The following is a 19,606-nucleotide window of genomic DNA, read 5'->3' as shown; positions in this document are numbered from 1 at the left end:
ACTGTAGGGACCGTGTTCTTTTCTTTGAATGCCTCTTTTTTTCTCCTGTAAACTCTATGTTGATGCCTTTGCCCAAAAAGCTTTACGTTTGTCTCATCTGACCAGAGAACATTCTTCCAAAACGTTTTAGGCTTTTTCAGGTAAGTTTTGGCAAACTCCAGCCTGGCTTTTTTATGTCTCGGGGTAAGAAGTGGGGTCTTCCTGAATCTCCTACCATACAGTCCTTTATCATTCAGACGCCGACGAATAGTATGGGTTGACACTGTTGTACCCTCGGACTGCAGGGCAGCTTGAACTTGTTTGGATGTTAGTTGAGGCTCTTTATCCAACAGCCGCACAATCTTGCGTTGAAATCTCTTGTCAATTTTTCTTTTCCGTCCACATCTAGGGAGGTTAGCCACAGTGCCATGGGCTTTAAACTTCTTGATGACACTGCGCACGGTAGACACAGGAACATTCAGGTCTTTGGAGATGGACTTGTAGCCTTGAGATTGCTCATGCTTCCTCACAATTTGGTTTCTCAAGTCCTCAGACAGTTCTTTGGTCTTCTTTCTTTTCTCCATGCTCAATGTGGTACACACAAGGACACAGGACAGAGGTTGAGTCAACTTTAATCCATGTCAACTGGCTGCAAGTGTGATTTAATTATTGCCAACACCTGTTAGGTGCCAGAGGTAAGTTACAGGTGCTGTTAATTACACAAATTAGAGAAGCATCACATGATTTTTAGAACAGTGCCAATACTTTTGTCCACCCTCTTTTTTATGTTTGGTGTGGAATTATATCCAATTTGGCTTTAGGACAATTCTTTTTGTGTTTTTTCATTTAAGACAAATTAAATGAAGATAATAATACCAAAGAATTTGTGTTTGCAATCATTTTCAGGAAGAAACTGAGTATTATCTGACAGAATTGCAGGGGTATCAATACTTTTGGCCACAACTGTAAAACAAGTTGGATAGGCAACAGGTGCTTGTAGTGAAAATAACTAGGCTAGAGAATTTTGCGGAGTCAAAAATCTGATCATATGAGAAGGTAAACTGCAGAACCATCAAAGCTAGTAGTGTGTAACATAGAAGTAAGTCTATGGGCCTTGCATATTGACAGAAAAAATTAAACCACAACATTGGGTGACAGAAGGGGAAGCAGGAGCTACAAGGATGCAAGAGAGGCGACGGGAAAGGCATAGCATAAAGAGCGTCAGGCTCGACCACTGCAGCAGGAAACGTGAAAAAATTACAGATTTCAGACAGCTAATAATATGGACTCATCACAAGACGGGGGAACAGTTCCCAATGAGAGGGGAGTTCTCAGCCTCTGGGAATTTTTAGTCCAAGATTGCCAGCTTTATGCTTCCACAGAATTTTTTTTACAAAAATAAAACTCATGAAATAGGCCTGGACATACATGATGGTACCCCTGAAAATAATGTGACAAACGGGACATGATAAATCGCGGCGTGTCCACTCATTAGCATCACAGGTGTCTACAATCTTGGAATCAGTGAGTGGGCCTGTATAGAGGGCTACGGATACTCACTGTGCTGTTTGGTGACATGGTGTGTATCACACTCAACATGGACCAGAGGAAGCGAAGGAAAGAGTTGTCTCAGGAGATTAGAAAGAAATTTATAGACAAACATGTTAAAGGTAAAAGTTATAAGACCATATCCAAGCAGCTTGATGTTCCTGTGACTACAGTTACACATATTATTCAGAAATTTAAGCTCCATGGGACTGTAGCCAACCTCCCTGAACGTGGCCGCAGGAGGAAAATAGATGACAAATCCAGGAGACGGATAAGGCCTGTTTCACACTTCCGTTTGTCACCATCAGTCAGAATCCGCCGTTTTGCAAAAAACGGATCCGCCATTTCTCTTTGCGGATCCGTTTTTTCCCCCACTGACTTGCATTGTGGGCGGATTTTGACTGATGATCGTCCGTTGCATCCGTGTTTGTGCGGATCCGCGAGAATTTAGGCGTCCGCCGAGATCACCGAACGGAGCCTGTAACGTTTTTTTTGCTTCACGGATCCGCATTTTCCCTTTTTAACCCTTAATCTTTTCTGGCTGCTGGAAGAAAATTTTCTCTCTCTTCCTCTCTCTCTTTTTTTTTTCCAGGCGCGGTTCCTTTAAATTTTTACCATCGGCGGATCCGTACATCCGCCGATCCGCTGTCCCCCGTTTCTGTCAGTCCGCCTGCGGATCCGTTTTCCGCTATTTTGACGGATTTAGACTGACAGAAAAAACTGAAGTGTGAAGTAGGCCTAATACAAATTGTAACGAAAGAGCCCAGAAAAACCTCTAAACAGATTAAAGGTGAACTTCAAGCTCAAGGAACATCAGTGTCAGATCGCACCATCCGTCGTTGTAGGAGGACACCATTGTTGAAAAAAAAAAAAAAATCATAAAAAAGCCAGACTGGAATTCGCCAAACAACATGTTGACAAGCCACAAAGCTTCTGGGAGAATGTACTATGGACAGATGAGACAAAAATGGAACTTTTTGGCAAGGCACATCAGCTCTATGTTCACAAACAGAAAAATAAAGCATATCAAGAAAAGAACACTGTCCCTACTGTGAAACATGGAGGAGGCTCTGCTATCTTCTGGGGCTGCTTTGCTGCATCTGGCACAGGGTGTCTAGAATCTGTGCAGGGTACAATGAAATCTCAAGACTATCAAGGTATTCTAGGACCTGTTGCGGTCTCCTAACAATAAGCAGTGGATTGAGGTGGAGGAAGCACTAGCACCTTATCCCCTGAGATCCATCCTTTTGGCATATCCTTGTAAAAACATAAACAAAAATTTACCTAATATACACACCAAAGCTACCTTAAAATTATGGAAGGGATTGGTGAAAACTCTAGTTCCCCCTTTGTCCCCCTTACTCAAGTTGGCAGATATAATGCCACACGCATCTTATTCCCAAGACAATGATCTAATCAAACCCGGTTCCCTGGCAAATGTAGCGGTTGATGAACTCTTAACGGACGGGGCACTCCCCTCCTTTCAGGAACTGAAGAAGCAACCAGGGCTTTCCAACTTGACCTTTATACAATTCGGCTCTATAAGAGACTCCTTGGCACAGTATCTTTTAGGAGCAGTCGTTACCCGCCCACTGACTGCATTTGAGACTCTCTGTGCAACAAAGGATAAACCCAAAAAGATAATGTCGTCTATTTACCAGGTTTTAAATATAACTGACTGTTGCCTCAAAAGAGCCTATATAACAAATTGGGAAAAGGATTTGGGATACAAGTTTACCCCAAACCAAATATCACACATTTATAATTCTTCTCATGGCCCATCACAATGCGTTAGAGCACAAGAGAATTCTTTTAAAATAGTCGCCAGATGGTATATTACACCACAGCAGAACACTTATTGGCAGACGGGGTCTTCTACTAGATGCTGGAGATGCTGTGACTCGGAGGGAACATACTTACATATGTGGTGGTCCTGTCCACCCCTGCTGCAGTTCTGGCGACTAGTAGAGGATTATATCGGGGAAATTGTGGGCAAAAAGCTTACATTGACACCGGAGATAGTGCTCTTAAATTTTCTGTCACCGACTGGACATAAGAATACTGCTCTGTTGACTCAACACATTCTTTCAGCAGCGAAACTTTTGATACCTATGAACTGGAAGACAACTACCACTCCATCTATATCCCAATTGCAAGAGAAGGTAGATATGTTATATCAAGTAGCCAAACTGGCTGCCTTGGTGAATGGCTCACTTTCAGCTTTTGAAAGAGTATGGCACCCATGGACCCGATTCAGATCCATTAGTAGAAGTTGATAAGGCTATAGTGGCCTCCTTGCTCGGCTTTATCAGAGTGGACAAAACCCTTGTTGCCTAGTGTTCCCCTCTCCCCCCCCTCCCCTTACTTCCCCTATATTCCACCCCTATCTCCCAACTTCTCCCTCTAATTACTTGACCTCCTGTCCCTTTACTCCCTATACTGTTTTTTTTTTCTTTTCTTCTTTTTTGTTCTTCTTCATCTTTGTTTGAAATCATGGCATATGTGATGTAGCAGGGGCGTGTGGATGGGAAGAACCCAGATTTGAACCCAGATAATCTTGCTACTGGAAGTTCCTTTAAGGCTGTTGTTGTCCTTAAACCTCTATATATCAATAGTTTTTGCCATGAATTGATATTTCAAACCATCTGTTTAACTCCCGAAAAGTGGAATTTGTAGGTTATATAATAATTTTGTAAGCTACTTTGTTGATTGCTTTCTTTCGGATGTAACTTGCAGATTTCAATAAATAAAACATTAAAACAAACAAAACAAGGTATTCTAGAGAGAAATGTGCTGCCCAGTGTCAGAAAGCTTGGTCTCAGTCGCAGGACATGGGTCTTGCAACAGGATAATGACCGAAAACACACAGCTAAAACACCCAAGAATGGCTAAGAGGAAAACATTGGACTATTCTGAAGTGGCCTTCTATGAGCCCTGACCTAAATCCTATTGAGCATCTTTGGAAAGAGCTGAAACATGCCAGCTGGAAAAGGCAACCTTCAAACAGGAGACAACTGGAGCAGTTTGCTCTTGAGGAGTGGGACAAAATACCTGTAGAGAGGTGCAGAAGTCTCATTGACAGTTACAGGAATCATTTGATTGCAGTGATTGCCTCAAAAGGTTGTGCAACAAAATATTAAGTTAAGGGAACCATCATTTCTGTCCAGGCCTATTTCATGAGTTTTATTTTTTTTTAAATTCTGTGGAAGCATGGTTGAAAAGCAATGTCTGACCTTCATTTGTTCATTTTCATAGATTTTTTATTTATTATTACTTTTGTCAGATTCATTATTTCTGTCACCATTGTAGATTTTTCTGTAATTAAACGAGGGGGACCAAGAAATTTGGCCACGTGTGCATTACTTGTACTGCATACACAGGATAAGGTCTCATTCACACATCAAATTTTCTCATTAGAGTGCTCGTACCCATGACATTCTATTGGGCTGTTCACATGTCCGATTTTTCCCTTGCACCAAGCGGTCCGTTGGAAATATTGGAGACACGTGTCTGATTTTGATTCAATAGAGGGGTGGATCAAAATCGCCAATGCAAGTCTATGGGTTCTTTAAAAAACAAAATGGTCTGTTATCGGATGACATCTGAGCGCAGTCCGATTTTCACGGACTGTCAGAATGGAGATTTTTTTTTATTTCTCCATGTATGAGAAAAAAAAATAGATGACCCTAGGACCACACTCTGATCAGAATAATAGGTGCATTTTCCTCGTCCGTGAAAATATTAGACGTGCGAATGAGTCCTAACAGGAAGTATAGAAATAATCCAACCACTTAGCATCTAATCAGAAGACTAAGGCTGAGTTCACACGTGGCGTTTTTTTCGCGCTTCCGCGGCGGTTTTAACTGCGCGATTTTGTCGCGAAAAATAAGCATCCCATGCATTCCTATGGGATTCCGCAATGCTGTGCTAATGCTGCGGTTTTTACCGCGGCGGAACCGCTTCGCGGTAAAAACCGCAGCATGCTCATTAATTTGCGGAATCGCGGCGATCCCGCACCCATAGGAATGCATTGTTCCGCTTATTTCCCGCATGTGGCTGTGCACACCATGCGGAAAGTAAGCAGAACAATTGCGGATGGTACCCACGGTCCGGAGGAGAGGAGACTGTCCTCCGGGCTTTGGGTACCATATCCCTGTAAAAAATAGAATTTAAAATAAAAAATATTGTTATTCTCACCCTCCGACGTCCCGCGCAGCCTTCCCGCTTCTCTCCACGCATCCGTTCCCAGTAGTCCTTTGCGAAAATGCTCGCGATGACGTCCGTTCTCGCGGGATCGCGAAGTCTCGCGGTCATTCGCGAGACGTCGCGATCCCGCGAGAACTGACGTCATCGCGGGCAGTTTCGCAAAGGATTACTGGGAACGGATGCGCGGGACGTCGGAGGGTGAGAATAACACCGTTTTTTATTTTTTTTTTACATTCTATATTTTACTACTGATGCCGCATAGGCGGCCTCAGTAGTAAAAAGTTGCTCACACTCGTCAAACACTATGTTTGACGAGTGTGACCAACCTGTCAATCAGTTCTCCAAGCGATGCTACAGATCGCTTGGAAAACGCTAGCATTTTGCAAGCTAATTATGCTTGCAAAATGCTAGTTTTTCCGCGGGAAAATCGCGGGAATTTAAAATGCGATTTTCCCGCGGACTGGAATTCCGGAATTCTCGCGGTAATTTCCGCGAGAGTTCCGGTACGTGTGCACTTAGCCTTAGGGCCCCGTTACACGCTTCAAGGTCCCAGCGATCCCACCAACGATCCGACGTGGATGAGATCGCTGGGACATAGTTAGCTGATCGCTGGTGAGCTGTCACATAGACAGACTCACCAGCGATCAGGACCAGCGAGCAAGCTGGTATCCAAGGTAAACAGCGGGTAACTAGGAGCTGCGCGGCTCTTAGATACCCGTTGTTTACATTGGATACCAGCTCCCAGCGTCGCTGATCGTTGGTCTCTCGCTGTCACATGCAGCGATGCGTGCTGGCCAGCGGGAGACCAACGATCAAAAAATGGCCCAGGACATTCCTGCATGATCAGCGATACCCGGCAGGGGGCCGGTCGCTGATGCGTGTCACACACAGCGATGTCGCTGGCGAGATCGCTGTGGCCTCACAAAATCAGCACTCTCGCTGTGTTTGACGGGGCCTTAACAGTGGAATTTATCAGCAATATTATAAATGGATATACGCCACTGAATCAAATGATACATTAAATGATACATTAAAGTAAATGTTTCAAAGGACATATACTTTTTAAATAAGGTTTGTGTGCTAAATGTACTTTTAAACATTTTTTTTAAATGATTTTTTCCTCATGTCACAATCTTTATTAAAAATGAGAAATCTTGCCATTTTCACACTGGTCACTGAGAATATTTAAGACTCCTGTCCTTTCAGGAAATTTGCATGTAAATTAGCAGCAATGAATTGACTCCGATCATATGTTTTGGATTGTACTGTAACATCTAATCAGCGTGTGCAAAAGTCATTATGAAGGGTTCTGATATCAGCAGCTGTGATTGGTGAATTCTGTGTTATCAATCATTGTATTCTTGCCTCTGATAATGAGCCTGCTGAAAACTGTTCCTGAAGGAACAAGAAGTATATATCTTCGATAGCCAGTGTGGAAATTGCAAGAATACAATTTTTCTCTTTAATAAAGATTGTAATATGACAAAAAAATACATGTAAAACAAAAACTTTTCTGTTTAAATATTTAAACAGTTGAAACAGTCTCTTATGGAACTATTATTTAGGCTCCTATAAAGTCCTTAATAAAACACCATATTGTTCTATTGTTTACGTCTTGCATCTAGTGCTGATTAAGGTTTTAATATTTTTTTTATGTTGGTGGGAGATGACATACTTGCACAGAGATCCGAATCCCTGGTGTAGGGAAAAAAAACTTTAGTGTGCAGTGTTTTCACATAGACTTTGTGTAGATCCATGCAGACATACATGAAAGCGATATAGGAAGCCAGAAGTGGTTGTTACCCTTTGCTACCAATATGGCTGAATATCATTCTGAAAGACTGGCAGACTTTTGTAAGCAAATAAAAGAACTATCTGGAAAAACACATGAGGAAATGTATATGGAAACTCAGAAGATTATTTTCTCTTTAAACTGAAGGATGTATGAGATACATACCCTGCGGTCCTGGTTCAGAAACTGGTGAATCCCAGCAGGCACCGTGCATGTACTGGGGGGATTCCTAAGTCTGCAGTCACACACAGTGACTGCAGACTTATTGGTTTAGACTGGACAAATATAAATGGAAAAAGGGAAATATAAATAACCAATGCCAAAACCTTCCAGCAAACGTATTAATTTCCACAGAATCTGTGCAGCGCATTACCGTCAGTTAATAGGGGCAGGGAACACGTTTCCTCAATCACTATGAAATTACATTAGTTTCCAGAGAACTTCTAGTGAATTGTAGCGAGTAGGGAGGCTCATGTGATGTCTGACGTGGCATCAGCATGGATAACCAATAAAACAGAATTCCAGACACATAAGCACATACCGTATTAACGAACTGGAAACATTCGTTCTAAAGCTGGGGACCCATCTCAGCTGGCAGAGCAAAGGTAAATATTCCCTATTAAATATAAATATATATATATATATATATATATATATATATATATATACACACACACACACACATACACGTGCTTGCTTCTCACTAAATTAGAATATCGTCAAAAAGTTAATTTATTTCAGTTCTCCAATACTAAAAGTGAAACTCATTATATAGAGTAATTACAGACTTATATAGAGTAATTACAGACAGAGTGATCTATTTCATGTGTTTATTTCTGTTAATGTTGATGATTATGGCTTACAGCCAATGAAAACTCAAAAGTCATTATCTCAATAAATTAGAATAATTAACAAAAAAACCCTGCAAAGGCTTCCTAAGTGTTTAAAAATGTTCCTTCGTCTGTTTCAGTAGGCTCCACAATCATGGGGAAGACTGCTGACTTGACAGATGTCCAGAAGGCAGTCATTGACACACTCCACAAGAAGGATAAGCCACAAAAGGTCATTGCAAAAGAACCTGGCTGTTCACAGAGTGCTGTATCCAAGCATATTAATGGAAAGTTGAGTGGAAGAAAAAAAGTGTGATAGAAAAAGGTGCACAAGCAACTGGGATAACCGCAGCCTTGAAAGGATTGTTAAGAAAAGGCCATTCAAAAGATTGGGCCCCGCGTCCCCCTCTTTGCAGCATCACCTGGCCTGCCAGTGTCATTACTGGAGGGACTTGGATCCCTCCCTCTCTAGCTGCTGTCCCTGTGAGGTTATGGGGATCTCTCCCTGGGCTATAAGGGCCCTGGTCTGCCGCTTGGTGCTAGACATTGCCTCCCTGTGTGACATTGGGGGTCTGTGCTGCTCCTGAAACCCTGCATCCACCATCTGATCATTTTATTCCACTTGTAACCTCGATTCAGGGGTCTCCGGAGTGCGCTGTCCCTGATATCCGGCTGTGCCCCATTGCAATTAAAATGAGTCGTTCCAAGGGGTCTGGAACAGCGGCTGAAGGAATACGCCAGAGTAGACCATGCTGAAGGCTCAAAATCTCTTGAAAATAATCCTTCACAGTCTCCGCGTAAGAACCGCCCCTCTGAAGGTGGGGAGGACAGTGAGCAAGAAGAATTAACCCTTAAGCAGGCGTCTGGACAGATCATGCAGGCTATCTCCTCAACCAGGACGTCTCTGTCTGGGAAGATAGAGGACGTGCACAACGAGGTGGGACGCCTCCGACAAGACATGCAAGCCATGATGGGCCGCATTACGGAGGTGGAAACACGGGTATCCCAGGTAGAATATACCATTACACCCATGGAAGCTAAACTAACGAAGGTGGCAGGCTCTATGAACGCGTGGAGGCAAAACGCAGATGGCCTGGAGAATAGGATGCGTTGGAATAACATTCGAATTGTCGGTCTACCTGAGCGCTCGGAAGGACAACACCCAGAGCAATGCCTAGAAGATTGGCTTAAAACCACTTTGGGAGATGAATTCTCCCCAATCTTTGCGGTGTAAAGGGCTCACAGGGTCCCTACTAGGCCTCCAACTCCTGGTGCCCCACCTAGACCTTTTCTGGCACGTCTCCTCAACTGCAGGGATAGAGACGTGGCTCTGCGTCTGGCAAGACAAAAGAGTCCTATCAAGTTCAACAATGCCACGATTTCGATTTTCCCAGACTTCTCTATGGAACTCCAGAAACAACGGGCACAGTTTACGGAGGTCAAAAGACATCTACGGGAGAGGAATATTATGTATTCGATGATTTACCCGGCCCGGCTCCGGGTGGTCCACGGGGTTTCTACTTTATTTTTTACAGATCCAGCGGAGGCGGCGGAGTGGCTGCGGTCTCACAAGGGATCTGCTGCACAGGAATCCTAACGTATCTATGGCTAGTTGGTATTTTTCTATTAATCGACCGATTGGAGCTCTACTCGAAAGCGTCCAAGTTACCAACAATACCGGACACTGGGCTCAGTGATGGTATCCCCTTGTTTGCTTTATGATGGGAGTACAGGACTCTGCTCCCGCGTTGTTAGTTGTTTTTTCAATTTGGTTTTTTTTTTTCCGCTGCGGTTTTTTGTATTTTTTAGGTAGTAATCGCAGTTGACAACAATCTCAGTCTCTAGGTGATGTCTCTAAATTCTGCCCGGGTAATATTATACATTATGTTCAGCGGAGTAAAACATGGGGTCGGAGTTGATATGTATGACATGGAATGTGAGGGGTATAAAAACTCCTCGAAAAAAGATCAAGGTTTTCTCACAGATCAGACATTATCGCCCTCACATCGTGGCCTTGGTGGAGACACACCTGACTAGGGATACAGCACGGTGCGTACAGAAGCCTTGGGTACAATGGTCTGCCCATACATTCCACACCAGCTACTCAAGAGGGGTCTCACTGTTGGTACATAAAGATGTTAGATGGGAAGCGAGGGAGACTCGGAGGGACACTGAGGGTTGTTTTATTTTTCTCCATGCATTGATAAACACCAAGAAATATGTGGTCTTATGTATTTATAATCCTCCCCCGGCCCGCAATCCATTTTGCAGAAGGCAATGAGCTTCGCCCTTAATTACCCAGACACTGATGTTATTTGTATGGGAGACTTTAACATGGTTATGAACAACTGTCTTGATAAATTGAGGTTGGATGATATAGCGACTGGGGGGTCCTCTCCATCGACTACAACCCCGTTGTCATTATTAATGGGGGGTGGCGGGTGGTTGGATTTGTGGAGGGTGCATCATCCTGAGTTAAGGGAATATACCTGCCACTCATCCACTAAACGCGCTCTATCACGCATAGACTACATATTTGGTTCTAGCGGTCTGGCAATGTGGGTGACTGATTTAGAACATGGAAGCAGGGGGATCTCAGACCATAGTCCGGTTGTCCTTAAACTCAAATATGGGCATGTAAACAATGGGATAACTTGGAAGTTGAATCCTTTCTGGTAAAAAAAATTGATGGGACCCCCAGACAGAACGATTGGTCAGTTGCATTGTTTCATCGCGTCCCACCCGGAACCTCAAGATATTAATTTATTTTGGGATACCCTTAAGGCACATCTGAGGGGCTGTTTGTCCTCCACGATCTCTTATATTAAGCGGATAACCTCGGAGAGGGATGATGAGGTGGAACAACGACTGAAAGATTCAGAGGCCTCATATATATCTAACCAAACCAGTGGGAACAGGAGTGAGTGGTTTGCTGCTCAGAGGTTATATACTCAACATGTGGACACTAAATCTAAACGTAAACTATTCTTTACCCGTCAATCCTATTGCGAATTGGGGAACCTATCGTCCCATTTCGTTAGTGAATGTGGACTATAAAATTTTCGCCAAGATTCTAGCTACTAGACTGAATTCAATTATATTGAATCTTATATATCCTGATCAAACGGGCTTTATGCCTGGTAAGAATACTTCCATTAACATCAGAAGAGTCCAGTCAATAGTCCAATATAGCTCCCTAGTGCCAGACAACAGATAGGCATTGGCATCGTTGGATGCTGCCAAGGCTTTCGACTCCCTTGAATGGCCTTTCCTCTCCGCATGTTTGCAAAGGTATGGCTTTGGCAATAAATTTATAACTTGGATCAAAGTACTATATATGAAACCCAAGGCCCGTATTATAATAAATAATTCTATATCTGAGTCTTTCGCATTGCATAGGGGAACCCGTCAGGGTTGCCTTCTTTCCCCGGCACTCTTCGCCCTTGCGATAGAGGCACTAGCAATACGTATAAGGTCCTCCCCTAACATCCGAGGTATAGATATAGCAGGTCGGGTGGATACCATAGGCCTATATGCCGATGATATGGTGATATTCTTGAATGATGTGGAAGAAACTTTGCCACAGGTAATATCCCTTATAGATAGATTCAGTAAATATTCAATTCTACATATAAATTGGGAGAAGTCTGCCCTGTTACCCCTTTCCCATGCCCCAGCTGGAGGCTCTCTCCTCGCTGTCTACTGTATCTAGTTTTAAATATTTGGGCATCCATATATCTAACAATAGTACGCTTGATCTACAACTTAATGTCCACCCATTGTTGGAACTAGTTAAAGTTAAATTTGCATCCTGGAGTAGGTTACCACTATCTGTGGCTGGACGCATTAACCTGATTAAAATGATATCACTCCCTAAATTTAGCTACTCGCTTCAGCACAGTAAGGTAGCGGTGCCCAAGTCCTTTTTTTGTTAATCTCAATTCCCTGGTCACGTCCTTTATATGGGGGAAAACTAGGCCCAAACTTAAACTGTCCATTTGACAAAGACCAAAGAAGGGAGGAGGGGCGGCGTTGCCAGATTTTTTCCTATACTACTTAGCTGGGCAGGCTAAAGCTCTAAGTAAATGGATGCCGGGTAATTGTTTCCCCAATTCTGAAAGTCACTTGCTCCACGCTGCACAAGCGGATTGCCCATTAGGTTTCCTGGAGTTGGAGAAAACTAATGTCCCATGTCTGCTGCCCCTGCTCCGGCTGGCACGATTAATATGGAGACAAATCAAGAATGTAATTGGGTTTAAAGATTTTATAGCTGAAATGCCCCTGTGGAATAATAGCTATTTTTCAGGGTTACTGAATCACCCATCCGCCGATTTTTGGATCTTAAAATCTTTTGAACAACTACAGGTCACACATGATATTCCGAGATCTCAATTTTTTCGTTATTTGCAGTTGAGATCGGCTCTTCAATCACATATGAGGGATAGGGGTGTGGACCGTACTATTTCATCTTTACCCCTGATAGGAAGCCTTAATTCGCAGGGTCCCCAGGGTCTCATATCCTCTTTGTATACATTGTCAGCAGGGGCAGAATCAGCCATAAGCTCTATTGAGAGGAAGTGGGAACGACTCATCCCTAAGGGTACCGTTACACCTAGCGACTCACCAGCGATCCCGACCAGCGATATGACGCGGTCAGGATCGCTGGTGCATCGCTAGGTGGTCGCTAGTGAGCTGTCACACAGGCTGATTTCACCAGCGATATCGCAGGGGACGGGGATCGCTACTTACCTGTCAGACGCGGCTATCCTGCTTCCTCCCACCCGGCTCCACGCGTCGCTCATCGTCACAGCAGGAAGAGGCGCAGGAAGTGACCGACGAGAAATGATCCAGGAGCTTTTCGCGCGATCAGCGATAACCAGTGGGGGAGCCGGTCGGAGGTAAGTATCACATGCAGCGATATCGCTAGCAATATCGCTGCAACGTCACAAAATCGGTGACTTTACAGCGATATTGCTAGCGATATCGCAGTCTGTAACGGGGGCTTAATACGCAAAGAGAGGAGTGGGAGGAGATTCTGGTGTCTCCGATTGGAGTATCACCATCTATTAATAACAGAATGATACAACTGTAGATAAATCAATCATATTTAACTCCGTAACTTTTTAGGATGGGTCGGCTTCAATCATCAGAATGTATGCGATGTCACTCGCCAGATGCTGATTTTATTCATATGGTGTGGCAGTGTCCCATTATCCTACATTACTGGAAAGAGGTGACTACATTATTAACATCCCCGGTGCAGGCTCCTGTCCCTCTAGAGCCATTGGTTTGCTTGTTCGGAGAATGGGGGGAAGGAGGCTTGGGATCGCTATACTGGGGTCTTCCTGCGTGAGACGCTGTTTATGGCATGGAAGGTGCTGGCATTGCGGTGGATAGGGGGTTCATGTCCTTTCCTTAGATTCTGGATCGAGCTGGTAAATTCGATTGTTCCATATGAGCACACGTTATACCAAAATAGGGGATGCCCTGGTAAATTTGGAAAGATTTGGGAGAGGTGGAATTCCTCTCACCTCACTTTACAAGGCTGAGACATCACACGTGACATGGTATGATATAGGAGACCAGGCTGCGGAAATAGTAGATGCTAGTTGATGTAGCGGTAGTTGTAGTTTAGGAATTTTAGTTAGATTTTATTTCTGAGTGATATGACAAGGCTTGTGAAATTGGATTGACATCCATGCTGGAAAATGTATAACCAATTGTCCTTCATGTATGATTGGAAAGATATGTACATATTACCTTGTTTATAAGCGTGTGCAATTTCTCTGCATTATATTTTACAATGGATAGAAACATGTGTGCTATGTATAACGCTTGTTATCGTAAGCCATTGTGTATGTTGTACATTCTTTGTGTCCTGAGGTTCAATAAACGAATTAAAAAAAAAGAAAAGGCCATTCAAATATTTGAGGGAGATTCACAAGGAGTGGACTGCTGCTGGAGTAATTTCTTCAAGAGTCACTACACCCAGACGTATCCAGGACATGTGCTACAAGTGTCGCAATCCTTGTGTCAAGCCACTCATGACCAATAGACAACGCCAGAGGCGTCTTACCTGGGCCAAGAAGAAAAAGAAGTGGACTGTTCCTCAGTGGTCCAAGGAGTTGTTTTCAGATTAAAGTAAATGTTGCATTTCATTTGGAAATCAATGTCCTGGAGTCTGGAGGAAGAGTGGGAGAGGCCACAATCCAAGCTGCTTGAGGTCTAGTGTAAAGTTTCCACAATCAGTGATGGTTTGGGGAGCCATGTCATCTGCTGGTGTAGGTCCACTGTGTTTTATAAAGACCAAAGTCAGCGCAGCCGTCTACCTGGAAATTTTAGTGCACTTCATGCTTCCCTCTGCCGACAAGCTTTTTGGAGATGGAAATTTCATTCTCCAGCAAGACTTGGCACCTGTCCACACTGCCAAAAGCACCAATACCTGGTGTAAAAACAACAGTATCACTGTGCTTGATTGGCCAGCAAACTTTACTCACCTTAACCCCATAGAGAAACTATGGGGTATTGTCAAAAGGAAGATGAGAGACACCAGACCTAACAATGCAGACGAGCTGAAGGCTGCTATCACAGCAACCTGGGCTTCCATAACACCTCAGCAGTGCCACAGGCTGATCGCCTCTATGCCACACAGTATTGATGCAAAAGGAGCCCCGACCAAGTACTGAGTGCATTTACTGAACATACATTTCAGTAGGCCAACATTTCAGATTTTAAAATCATTTTTCAAGCTGGTGTTATAAAGTATTCTAATTTACTGAGATAATGACTTTTGGGTTTCCATTGGCTGTAAGCCATAATCATCAACATTAACAGAAATAAACACGTGAAATTGATCACTATGTTTGTAATGACTCTATATGAGTTTCACTTTTTGTATTGAAGAACTGAAATAAATGAACTTTTTGATGGTATTCTAATTTTGTGAGAAGCACCTGTGTATATTTGTGCAGAGCTCACCGGACAAAACAATCTGGGTTCTAATCAGATGAGCACTGAATTTGTTCCCAAGAGACAAGGGGTAGTCCGGCACTCAAATTTAGGGAGTAAAAAACAAAGATATTTCATTTAATGTATATACACTAAAAAAAAATCCAAACAATTAAAAAACAGGAAATACTGGCAAAACCTCTAAAAATCTCTTGCATGTTTCAAGCCGGTGTGAACAATCCTTAGCCAAGGCTGATCTGCCATGAAAAAGAACCGTTCACATATACCAAATCGAAATGTGTAGGCCTGCGTTAGGAATTTAGCTACGATGCCTGGTTTTTATTAGCTTGAATTTTTTATTGTCATACGGATTTCATAAAGTATCATAGTTGTATTAGTATATAAATTCTGTAGTTAAGAGTGCCCCTTGTCTCTGAGGAACAAATTTAGGTCCAAGGTAAAACTGTACTAAACACTCTAAAGGGGGCTGTGCTGTGCCTGTGGGCATTGAGTTATGGCGCTGCACTCCATGTCCTAGTAATGAAAATTGGACAGCATAGTGATGATCTGCTGTATATACCTATAATAGTTGTCAAACATGAGAAAGAGCCCTCCCGCAAAATAAAAAACAACAACAATTTTTTCCTGCCAAACCTAAAAAGTAAAACCATATTTGTGGAGAAAAGAATAAAGCAATCTGAGTAACTTAGGACAATTTTTCATATTGTATATTCCCTCCCCCACTTAGATGTAAAAACCCACAAATCAAATAGGTGAAAATACACATGTATCCATCTCTCAAGATGGTTGATCCTGTGCTACAATTATAACCAGTCTAAATAATAATAATATTAAAGGGAAGTGTTTAAATCCCGTGTTGACGATTTGCTGGAACAGGTTTTATAGGAAAAATGAAGTTTTATTCTTTCTGCAACTGCTCTTTTCCAGTCATCGCTCACTAAACATTGAGTGCGGCTGTAATCAATTCTCTCCATTTTGACTGACAGCCTGTTCTGCACACATACATTGCACAGAGCTGTGAATCAAAATTCCAGAGATTAATTACAGTGCACTGTTTTGTGATCAGCGTCTGTAATCTCTTCCTTGCACTGCCCAGATGACTGGAAACAGGCGGCTGCAGAGAGAATAAAACATCATTTTGTCCCTGTAGCTGCTACTCTACTTATCTAGTTACACAGAATTTAAATGCTACTTACCTGCATGTTAATTACAGAATGTTAAGGTGCTGTCACACTTAGCGATGCACCAGCGATCCCAACCAGCGATATGACGCGGTCAGGATTGCTGGTGCATCGCTAAGTGGTTGCTAGTGAGCTGCCACACAGGCAGATCTCACCAGCAACATAGCAGGGGTCGGGGGGTCGTTACTTACCTGTCAGACGAGGCGATCCTGACGTCCTCCCGCCCGCGTCCACGCGTCGCTCGTCGGCGCCACAGGAAGCTGACGACGAGAAACGGTCCCGGACGTTCTCGCGCGATCAGCGATAATCAGCGGGAGAGCCGGTCGGAGGTAAGTATCAGACATAGCAATATTGCTAGCAATATTGCTGCTACGTCACAAAAAACAGTGACGTTACAGCGATATTCCTAGCGATATCGCTTAGTGTGACAGGCCCTTTAGAGTTGGATGGGACCTCCTGGGTCATTGTGTCCAATCCCTGCTCAATGCAGGATTCACTAAAACATCTCAGAAAGATGTCTGTCCAGCCTCTGTTTGAAGACTTCCATTGAAGGAGAACTCACCACCTCTCATGGCAGCCTGTTCCCCTTGTTGATCACCCTCACTGTCAAAAGTTTTTTTTCTAATATCTTTCTGTATGTTCACCCTTTCAGTTTCATTCCATTGCTTCCCGTGTTTTCATGTGCAAATGAGAATAAAGATGATCCTTCCTCACTGTGACAGCCCTTCAGATATTTGTAGACAGCTATTTTGTCTCCTATCAGTCTTCTCTTTTACCAACTAAACATTCCCAGACCATCTAACCTTTCCTCATAGGACATGGTTTGCAGACCGGTCACCATTCTGGTTGCTCTTCTCTGAAATTGCTGCAGTTTGTTTGTGTCTTTTTTTTAACCCCATATCTGCAGCTAAATGTTTGTGTGAGTTTCTTCCGGATTCTCTGATTTTCTCTCCCATTCCAAAACAATACTGATAGGGAATCTAGATTGTGAGCCCCATCGGGGACAATGCCAATAATGTCTGTAAAGCGCAGTGGAATTAATAGCACTATATAAATGAGTAAAATAAATAAAGTGTCTATGAATATGACAGGTTCCCTTTTAACACATCAGTAGCATAACACTCTGCTGTCCTGATAGTTTGCTATAGGCTAGGATCACATGAGAATATATTCTTTCCTCTGACAGAATCAGATTAATTATGGCAGAGACACTTCGATCAAACTCTGATCAGAGCTTCAGCTTAGTGTGATCCGATTCTTTTGGATGAGAGAATCTTGGCACACGGTCAAGAGAAGATGGAGAACAAAATCAGACTGATGATTTCCAAGCACCCATAGACCCAATATTTGCGTGCCATCCGATTTGCACTTCATAAAATAACACTGACCCAAGTGCTATCCGATAAAACCTCAGCTAGCACTCGTCTGATGCATGCAAGCCCACAATGTATCATTGCAGGTAAAATGCATCAGTCTGTTGTCCAGGTGGATTATCCCTTATTGCATTGTTTAGGCTGAAAACAAAAGTATATTCGAAACCTGCAGATGGAACATTTTATAATGGAGATCACCACACGATTCACATTGACATGCACTGGTTTCCATTGGTCACTGTAACATCAGATAGTGAGACATCATAGTCTAATACTGCTGGGTGTTCAGACAGTAACAAGAGTACTGCACCATATCCGGGACTACTACCCACCTGATTCTGGTGTAAAAGGCAGCAGAGGAGAAGCGGATCTAATCCTTATCTGTGTCCCATTGACCACAGATTCCATTTCTGTTTTTCTGGCAACTAAAAATATAAGCAAGAAAATGTGAAAGGGAAGTGACAGAGGAGACACTGGCTGCTGGGCTCCCACTATAAAGACAACTAATATGGCTGCCTCTGTTCTAACGACTGCCCATATCACATTGGTGATACAACCCTTGAGTGAAAACATACCCACCTTGTGACTGGTCACTTGGTCCATCTCCACATTGGTCGTCTGGCCCCTCTGGTCCGCCTTGCCCACTGCTGTTGTCACATACTACAGAGGGTGCTAGGGGATTTGCATCACAACAAGAAGCCTGATTTGCTGTTTTTCTACCCATGCAGCCCTCTCCAGTTAATTCTTCACAAAGCTGATTAAACTTCTTCTTGTGAGATACCCTGATAAATCTGTGAAATTCTATGCAAAAGAAAAAAAATAAGGAGGGTCCAAATTTATCCTTATAATTTGCCATCAATATAAGATTATTGGAGCTTTGCCTCTTGGCATTTCCACTAACCAGCTATTTGATTGGCTGCAGCACTCAGCAGTGCAGTGGCCAGTTTCACCTGCCCACTGACTGGGTAATCAGTGGAGGTGTAGAAAATTAGGCCCCCATCAATCAGAAGTGTTCCCTTTATAGGAAAAATAGTAGAAGATCATGCAAGTATTGAGGATTCTCAATGAAGTGTTGGTAATAATCCCAAAACTGCCCGATTCTGAGGGCCAATTAAATTTGGTGCATTGGGTCCACTAGATTCTGATATTACTTTTTCATTTTGTTGCCTGAGACGCTCCCATGTACTCAATGTGGTGCTGTCTGAGACAACTACTTTAATTTACTGTACTGAACGTTGTGAGCTTACTTATCTTTACCACTAAATCCCTTTGTGTGCGTCCTGGGATAACTATAGAGAAGTTGGCAATGGGTAGATTTTGCATTCTAATACGGACACGTCATCATCCTATGAACAATCGACAGATGAGAACTTGCAAGTTAACAGAAGATCACCAAATTAAAGGTAACCTGTCAACAGGATTATGTACAGTAACCTACAGACAGTTTGAGGTTGGCGGCATTACACTGATTAAAATGATACCTTGGTTGATGAAATCCGTCTTGTGGTTGTTGCTTAATCTTTCAGTTTTCAGTTAATGTAAAATAGGGGGCAGGTAACAGAGATCAGTGACCTGTCAGAAGTCATACAGATGAATACCTAAGCAGAGCACCACATAAAGACCCCACTCCCACCCCCAGGCCGCCCCGGAGCACAAGCATATCATTATCTCAAAACTGAAAATAAAGATTATACAACAACCACAAGACGGATTTCATCAACCAAGGTA

The 19,606-nt window shown here is 43.1% G+C and overlaps 1 protein-coding gene across 2 annotated transcripts in view; it reads right to left on the bottom strand.

Annotated features, from left to right (window-relative positions):
- Positions 1-19,606, bottom strand: part of RTEL1 (regulator of telomere elongation helicase 1) — a 195,007-nt gene that overhangs the window by 6,896 nt on the left and 168,505 nt on the right. For both annotated transcript variants that reach the window (XM_073580810.1, XM_073580809.1), the window contains exons 32-33: positions 18,458-18,679; positions 18,211-18,303 (exon numbers count right to left, since the gene is read on the bottom strand). In XM_073580810.1, coding sequence (XP_073436911.1) covers positions 18,211-18,303; positions 18,458-18,679 — 315 coding nt within the window. The remainder of the gene's footprint in view (positions 1-18,210; positions 18,304-18,457; positions 18,680-19,606) is intronic.

The sequence above is a fragment of the Dendrobates tinctorius genome, unplaced genomic scaffold (genome assembly GCF_039654945.1).
Source record: "Dendrobates tinctorius isolate UK_male_01 unplaced genomic scaffold, ASM3965494v1 ptg000065l, whole genome shotgun sequence".
In the NCBI taxonomy this organism is placed as follows: domain Eukaryota; kingdom Metazoa; phylum Chordata; class Amphibia; order Anura; family Dendrobatidae; genus Dendrobates; species Dendrobates tinctorius.
This window is presented reverse-complemented; position numbering and strand designations above follow the sequence as displayed.